The sequence below is a fragment of the Mercenaria mercenaria genome, chromosome 4 (assembly GCF_021730395.1).
Source record: "Mercenaria mercenaria strain notata chromosome 4, MADL_Memer_1, whole genome shotgun sequence".
Lineage (NCBI taxonomy): Eukaryota > Metazoa > Mollusca > Bivalvia > Venerida > Veneridae > Mercenaria > Mercenaria mercenaria.
In genome coordinates this window covers 66049902-66066232 of record NC_069364.1, presented here as the reverse complement: position 1 = coordinate 66066232, position 16331 = coordinate 66049902, and the positions used below count along the sequence as shown (strand labels likewise).

Below are 16331 nucleotides of genomic sequence, written 5' to 3'. Positions count from 1 at the left end.
CTGTTCTTGAGGCAATGCCAAACTGATGTATAGTTCTTTGGAAATTCATCAAAAATTTCACCTTAGAGAAAAACAAACAAGAGGGCCAAGATGGCCCTAGGTTGCTCACCTGAGAAAAACACCATAACAGTGTAAGCTTGTTTGACCTAGTGATTTCATGGAAACAAAACCTCTGGCCAATTTTCATTAAGATTGGACCAAAAATGTGGTCTCTTGAGTTTAAATAAGTATTTTCTTAAATATATCCTGGTGACCTAGTTTTTAACCAAAGACGACCCATACTCAAATTTTACCTAGATTTTATCAAGGCAATCATTCTGACCAAATTTCATAAATTTCTGACATAATTTTATGAAGATCAACTGAAAAATACAGCCTCTATCGCATACACAAGGTTTTTCTTTAATTAGAACTACTGACTTAGTTTTTTAACCCAGGTGGCCCATATTCAAACTTGACCTAGATTTTATCAAGGCAATCATTCCAACCAAATTTCATGAAGATCAATTGAAAAATACAGCTTCTATCGCATACACAAGTTTTTTCTTTGATTTGACCTAGTTCTTGACCCCAGATGACCCATATTCAAACTTGACCTAGATTTTATAAAGGCAATCATTCTGACCAAATTTCATGAAATTCAATTGAAAAATACAGTCTCTATGGCATACACAAGATTATTCTATAATTTGACCTAGTGACCTAGTTTTTGACCTCATATGACCCATATTCAATCTTGATCTAGATTACATCAAGGCAATCATTCTCACCAAAATTCATGAAGGTCAATTGAAAAATACAGCCTCTATCGCATACACAAGGTTTTTCTTTGATTTGACCTAGTGACCTAGTTTTTGATTCTAGATGACCCATATTCAAACTTGACCTAAATTTCATCAAGCCAATCACTCTGACCAAATTTCATGAAAATCAATTGAAAAATACAGTCTCTATCACATACACAAGATTTTTCTATAATTTGACCTAGTGACCTAGTTTTTGACCTCGAATGACCTATATTCAAACTCGACCTAGATTTCATCATGGCAATCACTCTGACCAAATTTCATGAAGGTCAATTGAAAAATACAGCCTCTATCCATACACAAGGTTTTTCTTTGATTTGACCTAGTTTTTGACCCCAGATGACCCGTTTTCGAACTTGGCCTAGATTTCATCAAGGTTATCATTCTGACAAAATTTCATGAAGATCAATTGAAAAATACAGCCGCTATTGCATACACAAGCTAAATGTTGACAGACAGACAGAAGCCGGACAACGAGCGATCATAAAAACTCGCCCGAGCAACTGAGCATTGCTCAGGTGAACTAAAAATAAAAAGCAAGAGGGTCATTGACTCTAAAGCGCTTGTTTGTGTAAAAGGCTTCAAGTGTGTTTGTGTAATGTAATAGTACAAGTACAGAGATAGGTTTACATAAATATCAATGCTCTAGCTATTATGGATTGAGAGAAGAAGATATTCAAAGTTTCTTTTATTTTAGCCTATATATCATATACATGTCACACATATGGGCATGGCCATTTTTGAACCTAGAGCAATAGTTTGAACAATTACTGTAGACAGTCAAACCCTTATATCACATGCCAAATATCAAAGCTCTAACTATTATGCTTCATAGAAGATTTTTCAAAGTTTCTTACATATAACACATAGTATATACATGTCACATCCAGGGGCCAGGCCATTTTTGACCCTGGGGCAATAATTTGAACAATTATTGTATAGAGCCAAACCCTGATATCATTTGCCAAATATCAAGGCTCTAGCTATTATAGCTATTAAAAGTTGGATAGCTGAAAACCTATTTTTAACCAAAGTGACCCATAATGTTTTTATGTTCAATGTACCGGACCCATTTGAACAACTTTGAAAGAGGGCCATCCGAAGATCATTTACGTGAATGTCATCAAAATCTGTTCAGTGGTTTTGCAGATGTTAAAAGAAATTGTTGACGAAAGGGACCATGCCCTCTGGTGGCCATGTTTTATGATAAATCAAAATAATTCGGACAATCTTGGTAGATCATACAAGTACCATTTGTGTAAAATTATTTCAAAATCGGGCCAGCAATTTCACACAAGATTTTTTAAGTTTCCACCATGTCCATACAGGGAAAAGGGACCACAACCACTGGCAGACATGTTTTTTGACATTCTTGGTAGAAGGTTACATAAGGGCCATGTGTGAAATTAATACAAAATCAGACCAGTGGATAGAATATTTTTCTATTTTTAGCTCTGGCAGCCCCTATGTGCAACCAAGCAAAACCATTTGAACAGGTTTGGTAGTGGACCACCCAAGGTACATCCAGGCCAAGTTTCATCAAAATCCTTTCAGTGCTGTTGGAGATGTTGTTTAAGTTAATTGTTGACAACGCAAAAAGCAGTGCTCAGGTGAGCTAAAATCAGGGTCGGTGGTGTTTCCAGAACCGAAGTATTAATTTGTTTTGGCCTAAGTACATGTACTTGATTTCTTAACAATGAGAAAAATGATATATCCCTCCTTGTTGCCTCTTGTTTGAGAAAGAAAAAGAAAAACATATACATACACTTTTCAGAATGTCAATTATTAGTGGCAGTAATTCTGTATCAATGACGCACTGAATCTGTTCAGAGTTTCCTGCAGTTATATTTGATATTGTCCAAGCAGCCTCCTTCTGTATGTTGAGCTTCTGGTGGCGTAACAATGTCTGGAACACTGGCAATGCCTTGCTATCTATCACATGCTAAAGCAGTAACAGTAAAATGCTTTAATGTGCTATCTAAAAATGGCCAACATTTTCAAACTTTTTTTGAAAACTAATTGTGCATGTTTTTTCTAATCTAAAACATTTCAAACAAACCCCTGACATAGCCCAAACCTGACTGACCATTCTTTTACAAATGACATGTATACTTTCAAAATACATAAGGCTGTTTTCTAAAGGAAACAAATAAATGAAGTATTGCTGAAAGGCGACATAATGATCTGGCCCCATGTTCACAAAACCATTTTCGGTTTCAGCTGAGCATGAGATTGGAATTTTGACAACAAATTTTACTTGAACTTCCAGATTTAATTCCAGTAGAGATTGACCAGCCATACTGAAAAGTCACTTAATAGTTATGAACTTAACATTTCATTTAAAACATGCCATTATGATATAAATGACAGAAATATTTCATTATCAAACTCAGCTGAGACTGTTTGTGAACAGGATGCTTGATATCTGTCATAAAAATAAAAATTTGCATATATAACAAAGCTGTCATTAAGACCCCTAATGCTTGATTATTCGAATTGTCATCCTAGAAGCAGGAATATTACCCTAACTGTTAAAAATCTCACGTTTCAATCAAGTATCTGCATTACTTTTGGAGACAGTAACTTGCATGCAAAACTTTTACCAGAATTTTCCAAGTCCAAAAAGGGGCATAATCTGGCAAAATTACATGTCATAGTTATCGGACTTGACCGAGTGCAATTGGTAATTGACTCAGGAAAAGAAAAAATAAGTTTCAAAGCTGTATGTCTTTAAATGATCATTTCCTGTAACAGTAAGTGGTTCCGTCATTCATAGGGGAAAGATAAGAGCAACAAACTTTTAAGCACTTAATGTGCATTTTTAAAGAAAAAGAATTTTAGTCAATTACAAATTACTTATCTAGGGTCACACATTAAACCGGAATCCACCTAAAAACCAGAATACACTTTCTATAACCGGAATACACCTGTATTTTTTTAATTAAAGGTATTTTTGAGGGTTTTTTGATATAATTCAATCATATATATCATAAATAATCAACATATGAAAGGAAAATAAAATACGTTCACGCAAAACGATTTTATAAGAGATAGAAAATTCGGCGACCGCGCGGGAAATTACCATAACGGAAATACACCCGTATTTCTTCAACAAATGCTATTTTTGAAGTAGTTTATGACTGAATTCAAAGATATATATCATAAATAATTAATTTTCGAAATGAAATTAAAATACTTTTGCGCATTAAGTTTTGTACACGATTGAAAATCGGCGAAGGGACTGGAAATTTGCGTATTCGTAAATGAATTTCCATGCCCTAAAATTCTCTAATGTACACCCGTATTTCTTAAATAAATCGTATTTTTAGGGTTCATGACATAATTCAATCATATCTAAAATAAATAATTAATTTACAAAAGGAAATTAAAATGCGCAAAACGTTTTATACGAGGTTGAGAATTTGTTGAGCGCACGGGAAATTGCGCACTCGTGGATGAACAACAATCGCCATAATTTTGTCAGATTTTAACTTAGGTAGGTAAATTTCTTTCAAGTTTCGATTCCTCAAGGAATTTACATTATTGTAAGAATATCTTAAAAATAAAGTGTCGTGTCAAAAATATACATTTACAAAGATGCATTTAAAACCGCAACGACATCATATTGCTTTTTTCTATTTACGTTTATGAGGTCACGTAACCTATTATGCAGCACTAACAGAAATCTGTTTGCCAAAAATCGTTTTACTCCATTTATTTTTTCATTATTTAAGATTTTTTTATTCTGTTTTTTGTACTTTCTGGTCAAAAGTCTGAATTTTATGGCCATAGTATGTATCATTTATTTACTCTTAGAAAGAAATAAGTAATCCAGATTGCGCTGTTTGAAGTTTTACAAATAATTATGTGAAAATTTGACCGTTTTTATAGAATTTTCCCTACATTACTATCGATATCTTATTAAAATCGTTATAGAATTGTTGTACGTGTTGATAAACAAAAGTAACGTCGAGCGATGTAAATTAGATATTACGATAGGTCGCACGTGCTCATGGAATGGAAAATTACCGGCATGATGTTTTGTATCTTTACGATTCCCGAGTAAATTCCAGTCAATCCAAATAATAAGTTTGTTGACATTTTTCGCAATGTAATTTCTAAATTTTCGTAAAGTTACGACGTAAAAACACTTCTCCTAAATTTCCAGAGTGGAATTACTAAAACTGATTTTAACAAAATAAGGAATTCTGTAAATGAAACACTGAAAAAGTATTTAAAGGAAGACTATGTTGATAAAGGAAACAACTACGATACCCGAGACATTATGATCGAGACTTAGTGCATCCTGGAGAGAAGGAAGGAGGAATGAAAATGTTTAAATCTACAATACATCGCTGTTTTAGCAAAACATTGAATTAGTATTGAAAAATAAAAAAATATACTGAATGTACCTGTTTTTCTTCAATTTTTCAATTTGCAATTATATCGACAAGAACAGAACAAAAGTTTATTCAGTAATTTGTACATAAGTATAATACCTCATTATATAATATACATTGACATACAAGATATGTGACAAAGTTGTTGAAAATTTATAAACGGATCGTAACGGGCCGTAGGGCGGGTTTTTTTACCACAAGACACCCCAGAACTACCCCAAAACAAGTATGAAATTGAATAAAAGCGTATCATATTTAACTGCACTTACCTTGTCAGACATTATTTGTCATATGTCGCATGTGTGTGCTTACAAATATACTGATTAATTGATATAATCAATAGGTGTGATAATCCAATCAAACTCTATCAGGACTAATCAGAGGCAGGTGTTTGTTACGCTACATATATTCAAAGGATATTAATTGTGCTTTGGAAATAAGCGCAGTAAACGTTTTTATATTTATATATTAAACATAATATAATTCTTTTGAAAACTGATTTTTCGTAATTTATTCTCTTCTTAAATTATCAAATTAAACATGAAGAAATAATTCAATTAGTTCCAATAATAAACATACGGCCGGTTCTTTCCGATTATTGCGGTTTATGCACAGACATGTGTTTTGTGTATAATTCATTTAAAAATTGAATATTGATATTTTTTCTTAATTTATTTTCTTTTTTATTTGTTAAACGAAATGCGAAATATGAAGAAATAATTAAATAATTTCCAATTTGAATTATAAACATGTGACATGCCCTTTCCGATCATGTTATGTCCTTTCCGATCAGCGGGGTTTATGCCACTAGTATTTTGTCTATAATTCATTTAAAAATAAAAAATTGCTACTTTATATTACATAGTTTATTTTCTTTTTTATATGATAAATGAAATATGAAGAAACAATTAAATAGTTTCAATAATAAACATGTGACATGCCCTTTCCGATCATGTTAAGCCCTTTCTGATCCGCGCGGTTTATGTCGGGACCCATATTTTGTTTATGATCCATTTAAAATCGAAAATTGATACTTTTTTATCTTAAATTACTTTCTTATTATTTGAAGAAACAATTAAATAAATTTTAATAACCAACCTTCTGGTATCTAGTCATAGCGACGTAAGCGTAAAACATTTCCGTAAGATCGTAAAGTTATAATCTCGTATACAGAATTAACTTTTAATAAACTTCTCTCAAATATTCATTCATGTTTAATCTGATTGAACATGGTTCTACAACTTAAAACAAGAGCACCGCCTTGCGGGTGCTGACGCTCATCTGATTTTTTTGTGTAATAGAAATATTGTCCTACCCATGATTTTCTCAGTCTAAAAAGGGCCATCATTCTTGCAAAAAGCAGGATAGAGTTATGTTTCTTGATGTACAGTGTCCACTTATGATGGTGAAAAACTGTTGCAAGTTTTAAAGCAATAGCTTTGATAGTTTATGAGAAAAGTTGACTTAAACATAATACTCAACCAAGAAAATGATTTTCTAAGTCCAAAAGGGGCAATAATTATTGCAAAAAGCAGGATGGAGTTATGTTGCTTGCTGTACAGGGTCAGCTTATGATGGTGAACAAGTGTTGCAAGTTTCAAAGCAATAGCTTTGATAGTTTAAGAGAAAAACTTGACCTAAACATAAAACTTAACCAAGAAATCTGTTATTTTCTAAGTCCAAAAGGGGCCATAAATCTTGCAAAAAGCAGGACAGAGTTATGTTTCTTGCTATACAGGGTCAACTTATGATGGTGAACAAGTGTTGCAAGTTTTAAAGCAATAGCTTTGATAGTTTAGGATAAAAGCTGACCTAAACAAAACTTAACCAAGAAAACTGATTTTCTAAGTCCAAAAGGGGCCATAAATCTTGCAAAAAGCAGGACAGAGTTATGTTTCTTGCTATACAGGGTCAACTTATGATGGTGAACAAGTGTTGCAAGTTTTAAAGCAATAGCTTTGATAGTTTAGGATAAAAGCTGACTTAAACATAAAACTTAACCAAGAAAACTGATTTTCTAAGTCCAAAAGGGGCAATAAATCTTGCAAAAAGCAAGATGGAGTTATGTTTCTTGATGTACAGGGTCTGCTTATGATGGTGAACAAGTATTCCAAGTTTCAAAGCAATAGCTTTGATAGTTTAGGAGAAAAGTTGACCTAAACATAAAACTTAACCAAGAAATCTGATATTTTCTAAGTACATAAGGGGCCATAAATCTTGCAAAAAGCAAGATGGAGTTATGTTTCTTGCTATACAGGGTCAGCTTATGATGGTGAACAAGTATTCCAAGTTTCAAAGCAATAGCTTTGATAGTTTAGGAGAAAAGCTGACCTAAACATAAAACTTAACCAGGCAACGCCGACGCCGACGACAACCGCTCAAGTGATGACAATAACTCATCATTTTTTTCAAAAAATCAGATGAGCTAAAAAATGATAAAAAGAGAGCACCGCCTTGTAGGGTCCGTGGCTGCCTCATCGATGATTTTTTTTGTATAATGAAATATTGTCCTACCATGATTTCCAAGTCTAAAAATAGGCCATATTCTTGCAAAAAGGTAGGTATGAGATTATGTTTCTTGATGTAACGATTTCCATTATGATGGTGAAATATGTTGAAGTTTATAAAGCAAAATAGCTTTTTGAAGTTATGGAGGAAAGAGTTTTGACTTAAACATTATATTCAACAAGAAAATGATTTTCTGAAGTGCAGAAAGGTGGCAAGAATTATGTGCCAAAATAGCAGGAATGGAGTTATGTTCATGCTGTAGCAGGGTCAGCTTGATGATGTGAACAAGAGGTTGCAAGTTTAACAGCAATAGCTTTGATTAGTTTAAAGAGAAAAAGTTGACCTTAAACATAAACTGTAACCAAGAAATTCGATATTTCAAGAGTGCAAAAAGGGGCATAAATCTGCAAAGAAGCGAGGATGGAGTTATGTTTCTTCCTGTACATGGTCAGCTTATGATGGTGAACAAGTTTGCAAGTTGTTAAAGCAAAGTGCTTTGATAGTTTTAGGATTAAAGCTGACCTTAAACATAAAACTTAACCAAAAAACTGATTTTGTTTAAGCCAAAAGGGCAAATAATTTCTTGCAAAAAGCAAGATGGAGTTATGTACTTTTGATGTACAGGTCTGCGTATGATGGTGAACAGTATTCAAGTTTCAAAGCAAGTACTTTGTGAGTGGTTTGGAGAAAAGTTGATCCTAAACATAAACTTAAACACAGAAATCTGATATTCTAAGTAAAAAGGGGCCATAAATCTTGCAAAAAGCAGATGGAGTTATTTTCTTGCTATCAGGGTCAGTTATGATGGTGAACAAGTATTCCAAGTTTCAAAGCAATAGCTTTGATAGTTTAGGAGAAAAGCTGACCTAAACATAAAACTTAACCAGGCAACGCCGACGCAGACGCCGACGCCGACAACCGCTCAAGTGATGACAATAACTCATCATTTTTTTCCAAAAAATCAGATGAGCTAAAAATGTTTAAGAGAATACTACTTATTTTTTAAAAAAGGACGAGTGCATTTATGTTATGGAAAGATCCCGTGCGCTTGCCAAATTCAAATCTCGTATAAAATAGTTTTGCGTGAAAGTATTTTATTTTCCTTTTGTAAACTTATTATATATATTTTACACAAATGATTTCTGCAATAAACCCTACAGAAATACCATTTATTAATAAAATACGGGTGTATTTCGGTTATGGAAATTTCTCGCGCGGTCGCCGAACTTCAATCTCGTATAAAATCATTTTGCGTGAACGTATTTTATTTTTCTTCCGTATGTTAATTATTTATGATATATATGATTGAATTATATCAAAAAACCTTCAAAAATACCTTTAATTAAAAAAATACAGGTGTATTCCGGTTATGGAAAGTGTATTCCGGTTTTTAGGTGGATTCCGGTTTAATGTGTGACCGCTTATCTATTATTCTACTAGCCACTTAAATATATGCTACTGAATGTGCAGACTGACAGATGTACTGACAATGGCAAATCTAAGTGCCCCCTCCCCCACCCACAACCCTAGACAATTTTTAGGGGTTGTGAAATGGGACTTATTTTCATGTTATGTACTGCCTAGATAAATTCACATACCTGTGTCTGTTGATCATCTCCAGTGACAATATTTCCGATGGATCTGAGTGCAGGTGTAATCACAGATACTTCTTTATGATTTAGTAATTCTATCAGTCGAGTAACAACTCCTGTAATCAAACAGTTTTATGTTCTCGACATTGTCAAACTAACATTTCTATTAACTTGTCACAGTATTTGGCAAAAAAATGAGACGGACTATAAAAATCTCAAGAGGTAATCCTGAAGGTGATACTTATTCTATACAATCCCTTTCACTGCCATTATAATATTCATTAATCAAAATCCCTTTCAGAGAACTTAGTTACTGCCCAAAATGTTGAAACAATGTCTGAAGTACACTTCTTTCTACCCATTTAAAGCCTATCTTTCTACTCATTTAAAACCTATCTCAGGAACAGTAATCAAGTTCCTACAAATTACAACACAAATCATATTTGTCTAAATCAAAGACAAAATCTTATACACTGCTTATAAATATTCCTATGAAGAATTTTCAACAGATGAAAGAAATACATGCATCTGTTGAAATGTATAACTGTACATACCACTGTTGATAACTTCCTGTATTTTATCATTGGTTCCATCCGTCAGGTAAGACAGTGCCCAGCATGTGTCTGTCAGTACATCCTTGTCTTGATGATACAGAAGTCGGTTCAATGTGGGCAGGAACTGTTTCACAACCTTGAAATTGGGTGGTGGGTTTTTGTTGCGACAAAGGTTCGAAAGTGTCCAGGTAACGTTTCTCAAGAATGACGCCTGAAATTATCAAACAGTGCAATAATTGATAATTAACAGACAAGCATAAATTTAAAGGCACTGATCTCCAGATTTGGGCTAAAAATGATTTTCCTTTAAAACTGAAGTTTGGTCATATTATAAACATTAGAATTTGAGTTTTTGTTTCTAAACTATCTTAAAAATGCCAAATCAAGAACATTTACAAAAAAAAAAAAAGATAATCAAACCCGGGCCGCCATGGCAATAAAAGACTCTCCGCCGTCTTTACCAACACCGCCATGGAAGATTATTATGTGTTTTAACAAGTTAAAAATAGATATTTATAATCAAGGCAGTTTACCTCAAATAAAGCGTTACAAATGTTTTTTTGATTTTCATTGTAATGTAACAAGAGCTGTCCGTAAGACAGCCAAGCTCGACTATTCGAAATATTGTCACAGAAGCAGGAAATTATTACCCAAAATGTTAAATATCAAAAGGGTTTTAAGTTCGAAAGGGGACATAATTTGACCAAAATACATATCAGAGTTATGGGACTTGGTGCTATCAACTAGTTTTATAACCACGAAGAAACATATTAAGTTTCAATTCAATATCTGCATTAGTTTTGGGGATAGTAACTTCCATGTAAAACTTTAACCAGAATTTTCTTAGTCCAAAAGGGGGCATAATTTGCTAAAAATACATGTTAAGAGTTATGGAACTTGACCCAGTGAGGTTGGTAATTGACCTAGAAAAAGAATAAATAAGTTTCAAAGCTATATGCCTTTTGGTAATAGCTGTATGTACTTGCACGCAAAACTTTAACCAGGATTTTCTAAGTCCAAAAGGGGGCATAATTTGCCCAAAATACATGTCAGAGTTATAGGACTTGGTGCTATCAACTAGTTTTATAACCCCGAAGACAAATGTGAAGTTTCAATTTAATATCTGTAGTAGTTTTGGAGATAGTTACTTGCATGTAAAACTTTAACCAGGATTTTCTAAGTCCAAAAGGGGGCATAATTTGGCCAAAATACATGTCAGAGTTATGGGACTTGACCCAGTGAGGTAGGTAATTGATCTAGAAAAAGAAAAAATAAGTTTCAAATCTATATGCCTTTTAGTAATAGCTGTATGTACTTGCACGCAAAACTTTAACCAGAATTTTCTAAGTCAAAAAGGGGGCATAATTTGGCCAAAATGAAGGTCAGAGTTACGGGACTTGGTGCTATCAACTAGTTTTATAACCCCGAAGACACGTGAAGTTTCAATTCAATATCTGCATTAGTTTTGGAGATAGTAACTTGCATGTAAAACTTTAAACAGAATTTTCTAAGTCCAAAAGGGGGCATAATTTGGCCAAAATACATGTCAGAGTTATGGGACTTGACCCAGTGAGGTAGGTAATTGATCTAGAAAAAGAACAAGAGGACCATGATGGTCCTGAATCGCTCACCTATCCCCACATGACCCAGTGTTGAACTGAGTACGACGTCGTTATTTCTATTATTTGACATAGTGACCTAGCTTTTGAGCACATGTGACCTAGATATCATCAAGATAAAAAATTCTGACCAATTTTCATGAAGATCCATTGAAAAATATGACCTCTAGAGAGGTCACAAGGTTTTTCTATTATTTGACCTAATGACCTAGTTTTTGAAGGCACGTGACCCACTTCTGAATCTGACCTAGATATCATCAAGGTGAACATTCTCACCAATTTTCATGAAGATCTCATGAAAAATATGGCCTCTAGAGAGGTCACAAGGTTTTTCTATTTTTCGACCTACTGACCTAGTTTTTGACCGCACGTGACCCGGTTTCGAACTTGGCCTAGATATCATCAAGAGGAACAGTCTGATCAATTTTCATGAAGATCCATTGAGAAACATGGCCTCTAGAGACGTCACAAGGTTTTTCTATTTTTAGACCTACTGACCTAGTTTTTGACCCCACATGACCCAGTTTCGAACTTGACCTAGATATCATCAAGGTGAACATTCTGACCAATTTTCATGAAGATCCATTGAGAAATATGGCCTCTAGAGAGGTCACAAGGTTTTTCTATTTTTAGACCTACTGACCTAGTTTTGACCCCACGTGACCCAGTTTCGAACTTGACCTAGATATCATCAAGGTGAACATTCTGACTAATTTTCATGAAGATCCATTAGAAATATGGCTTCTAGAGAGGTCACAAGGTTTTTCTATTTTTAGACCTACTGACCTAGTTTTTGACCCCACGTGACCCAGTTTCGAACTTGACCTAGATATCATCAAGGTGAACATTCTCACTAATTTTCATGAAGATCTCATGAAAAATATGGCCTCTAGAGAGGTCACAAGGTTTTTCTATTTTTAGACCTACTGACCTAGTTTTTGACCGCACGTGACCCAGTTTCGAACTTGACCTAGATATCATCAAGTTGAACATTCTGACCAACTTTCATAAAGATCCCATGAAAAATGTGACCTCTAGAGTGGTCACAAGCAAAAGTTTACGCACGAACGCACGCACGCACGGATGGACGACGGACGCCACGCGATCACAAAAGCTCACCTTGTCACTTTGTGACAGGTGAGCTAAAAAATAAGTTTCAAATCTATATGCCTTTTAGTAATAGCTGTATGTACTTGCACGCAAAACTTTAACCAGAATTTTCTAAGTCAAAAAGGGGGCATAAGTTGGCCAAAATGAAGGTCAGAGTTATGGGACTTGGTGCTATCAACTAGTTTTATAACCCCGAAGATACATGTGAAGTTTCAATTCAATATCTGCATTAGTTTTGGAGATAGTAACTTGCATGTAAAACTTTAACCAAAATTTTCTAAGTCCAAAAGGGGGCATAATTTGGCCAAAATACATGTCAGAATTATGGGACTTGACCCAGTGAGGAAGGTAATAGATCTAGAAAAAGAAAAAATAAGTTTTAAATCTATATGCCTTTTAGTAATAGCTGTATGTACTTGCACGCAAAACTTTAACCAGAATTTTCTAAGTCCAAAAGGGGGCATAATTTGGCCAAAATGAAGGTCAGAGTTACGGGACTTGGTGCTATCAACTAGTTTTATAACCCCGAAGACACATGTGAAGTTTCAATTCAATATCTGCATTAGTTTTGGAGATAGTAACTTGGATGTAAAACTTTAACCAGAATTTTCTAAGTCCAAAAGGGGGCATAATTTGGCTCAAAATACATGTTAGAGTTATGGAACTTTACCCAGTGAGGTTGGTAATTGACCTAGAAAAAGAATAAATAAGTTTCAAAGCTATATGCCTTTAAATGATAGCTGTATGTACTTGCATGCAAAAACTTAACCAAGGTGTGACGCCGACGCCGACGCCAGGGTGAGTAGAATAGCTAGACTATTCTTCGAATAGTCGAGCTAAAAACTAGCAAAAGTAATTCTCATATGTTTCCATAACATACAGTCTGTCAGTAATTAAGCTTAAAAGCAGTCTTCCTGATGCCCGACATTTTTCTTTTTCTTGCTGTACAATCTGGAGGCCAGTGCCTTTAAAACCTTATTACTTGGTATCACCATAAAATCAATTTAAGCAGTAAACCTTTGTAAGCCTTTTATCAATTCATACTGCTGAATGAAATTCTTAGGCGACTTATCTATGCTTTCATAACGTGGTGGGGATTGCAATGTTTTTTATCAACATCTGCAGTATTTCGACTTTTTCCATTCCACTGCAAAAGGTTGTGTTAACTTACATTTGTATCAGTCTGAACAAGTTTAAGAAGTGGCTCTACAATTCCACACTCTGTCACATAATCTCTCATGTCAGGACCATCACCTACAAACAATGAAATACATGTGTAATACAAATTATGACATCATTTTGTTCTGGCAAATAGAAGAGAAAATTAACAGTTAAATATCGCTGAAAGAACAAGAGCAGCTGTTCGTAAGACAGCGCGCTCGACTTTTCTCAGTGCTTGTCTCTGAATTAGAGCTTTGCCAGTAAAAAACAAGAGCTGCCTCCATAGGATGACACATGCCCCCGATGGCACTTTAAATGAATAGTTATGGCCGATGTTCGAGTTTAGGACCTTTGACCTACGGAGCTGGGTCTTGCGCCCGACACGTCTTCTTACTGTGTCACACATTTATGCGTAGTTATTTTAAAATCCATGCATGAATGACAAAGATATGGACCGGACACGCCCATCAATGCACTATCATGAAAAAAGACCTTTAACATCTAAGTGTGACCTTGACATTTGAGCTACGGACCTGGGTCTTGCGCATGACACGTCGTCTTACTGTGGTACACATTCATGCCAAGTTATTTGAAAATCCATCCATCGATGACAAAGATATGGACCGGACACGCCCATAAATGCACTATCCCTTAATGTCTAAGTGTGACCTTGACCTTTGAGCTACGGACCTGGGTCTTGCGCGCAACACATCGTCTTACTGTGGTACACATTCATACCAAGTTATTTGCAAATCCATCCATCGATGACAAAGATATGTACCGGACACGCCCATCAATGCACTATCCCTTAATGTCTAAGTGTGACCTTGACATTTGAGCTACGGACCTGGGTCTTGCGCGCGACACGTCGTCTTACTGTGGTACACATTCATGCCAAGTTATTTGAAAATCCATCCATCGATGACAAAGATATCGACCGGACACGCCCATCAATGCAATAACCTTTAATGTCTAAGTGTGACCTTGACCTTTGAGCTACGGACCTGGGTCTTGCGCGCGACACGTCGTCTTACTGTGGTACACATTCATGCCAAGTTATTTGAAAATCCATCCATCGATGACAAAGATATGGACCGGACACGAAAAATGCGGACAGACCGACAGACAGATGGTTCAAAAACTATATGCCTCCCTTCGAGGGCATAAAAATCTAAGTTCAAAAGGGACATAACTCTGTCAAAATTCAAATCAGAGTTGTGGGAATTGTGTCTCCTGGTGTAGACTTTGATAGTAAATAACTATTTTGAGTTTCAAGTCAAAAGCTTTAGTGACACGGTCTCACATACCTAATAAAAGCTCGTTTATAACATTCATTGCATGAATATGTTAGTAACAGAGATATTTGACTTTTAACAAAAAATTCTAAGTTAAAAAGGGGCATAATTCTGTCAGAATTCAAATTAGAGTTAAGGGGATTGTTTCTCCTGGTGTAGACTTTGATGGTAAATAAGTATTTTAAGTTTTAAGTAAAAGCTTTAACAGGGTTGCCAGCACTCTGGGTGAACAAAATTCCCTGACTTTTCCCTGACCAATTCATGTTTTTCACTGACCAAAACCGCCAAACATTTAAACAGCCTCCTGACCTCCCCTATAACCGTCCAATCCTCCCATTATTTTTTTCCAAATGTTTTGTATTTATTTTCCAATATATTAAACATAAACATCAAACACAATGATAATAAACATGGTTTTCTTTCTTGTATGACTGTTTGGTGGTCAAGTCAATGAAACATAATTGTGACTATTGGTCAGTGAAACCTAATTATTAAGAGATACATATCAAAAGCATCTTTGCAAGACATGTAACTATCAAAAATCTAACATCTTTTAAGGTACACTTTCCTCATGGTAAAAACAATAAAGTATGGTTAATAACAAGACCATTGGAACCCTGCTAGTATTAGCAAAATATCATTCTCAAAAATCCAAGATCTGTTATTATACAGTTTCCTAGAGGCAAAAACAATAAAACACCATGACTAATAGCAAGACCATTGGAATCATATTGACAAAGCATCACTCTCAAAATCCAAGATCTCTTAATATACAGTGTCCTAGTCACTGTGGCAAAAACAATAAAGCATCGTGACTAATACTGTAGTATGTTTAAAAAAAATGGGGGATTTAAACAAATTAAATGCATGTTACAGTATTACATCATTAAACTTTGTTTTTAATTACTTAAATTTAATGCTTGAAGACTGCCACAGCCACAAAAGTTTAAAATAATTAACTTCTTCGAGCTTTGAAATCATTTTTCCCTGACTTTCCTGGGATTTTCATTTTTCACTGACCAAATTTTAAAATTCCCTGACAATTCCCTGACCTTGAAAAAGAAACCAATTTCCCTGACTTTTCAAGACTGCTGGCAACCCTGTTTAATAGTAACAGAGATATTTGACTTTATCAAAAACTTTAACCAAAAATTCTAAGTTAAAAAGGGGCATAATTCTGTCAAAATTCAAATCAGAGTTATGGGGATTGTTTCTCCTGGTGTATACTTTGATAGTAAATAACTTTTCTAAGTTTCATGTCAATAGCTTTGATAGTAACAGAGATA

The 16331-nt window shown here is 34.7% G+C and overlaps 1 protein-coding gene across 2 annotated transcripts in view; it reads right to left on the bottom strand.

The window, feature by feature from the left end:
• Window positions 1-16331, bottom strand: part of LOC123552943 (importin subunit alpha-1-like) — a 45415-nt gene that overhangs the window by 7736 nt on the left and 21348 nt on the right. For both annotated transcript variants that reach the window (XM_053541564.1, XM_053541565.1), the window contains exons 7-10: window positions 13761-13843; window positions 9861-10071; window positions 9313-9422; window positions 2572-2748 (exon numbers count right to left, since the gene is read on the bottom strand). In XM_053541564.1, the coding sequence (XP_053397539.1) occupies window positions 2572-2748; window positions 9313-9422; window positions 9861-10071; window positions 13761-13843 (581 nt within the window). The remainder of the gene's footprint in view (window positions 1-2571; window positions 2749-9312; window positions 9423-9860; window positions 10072-13760; window positions 13844-16331) is intronic.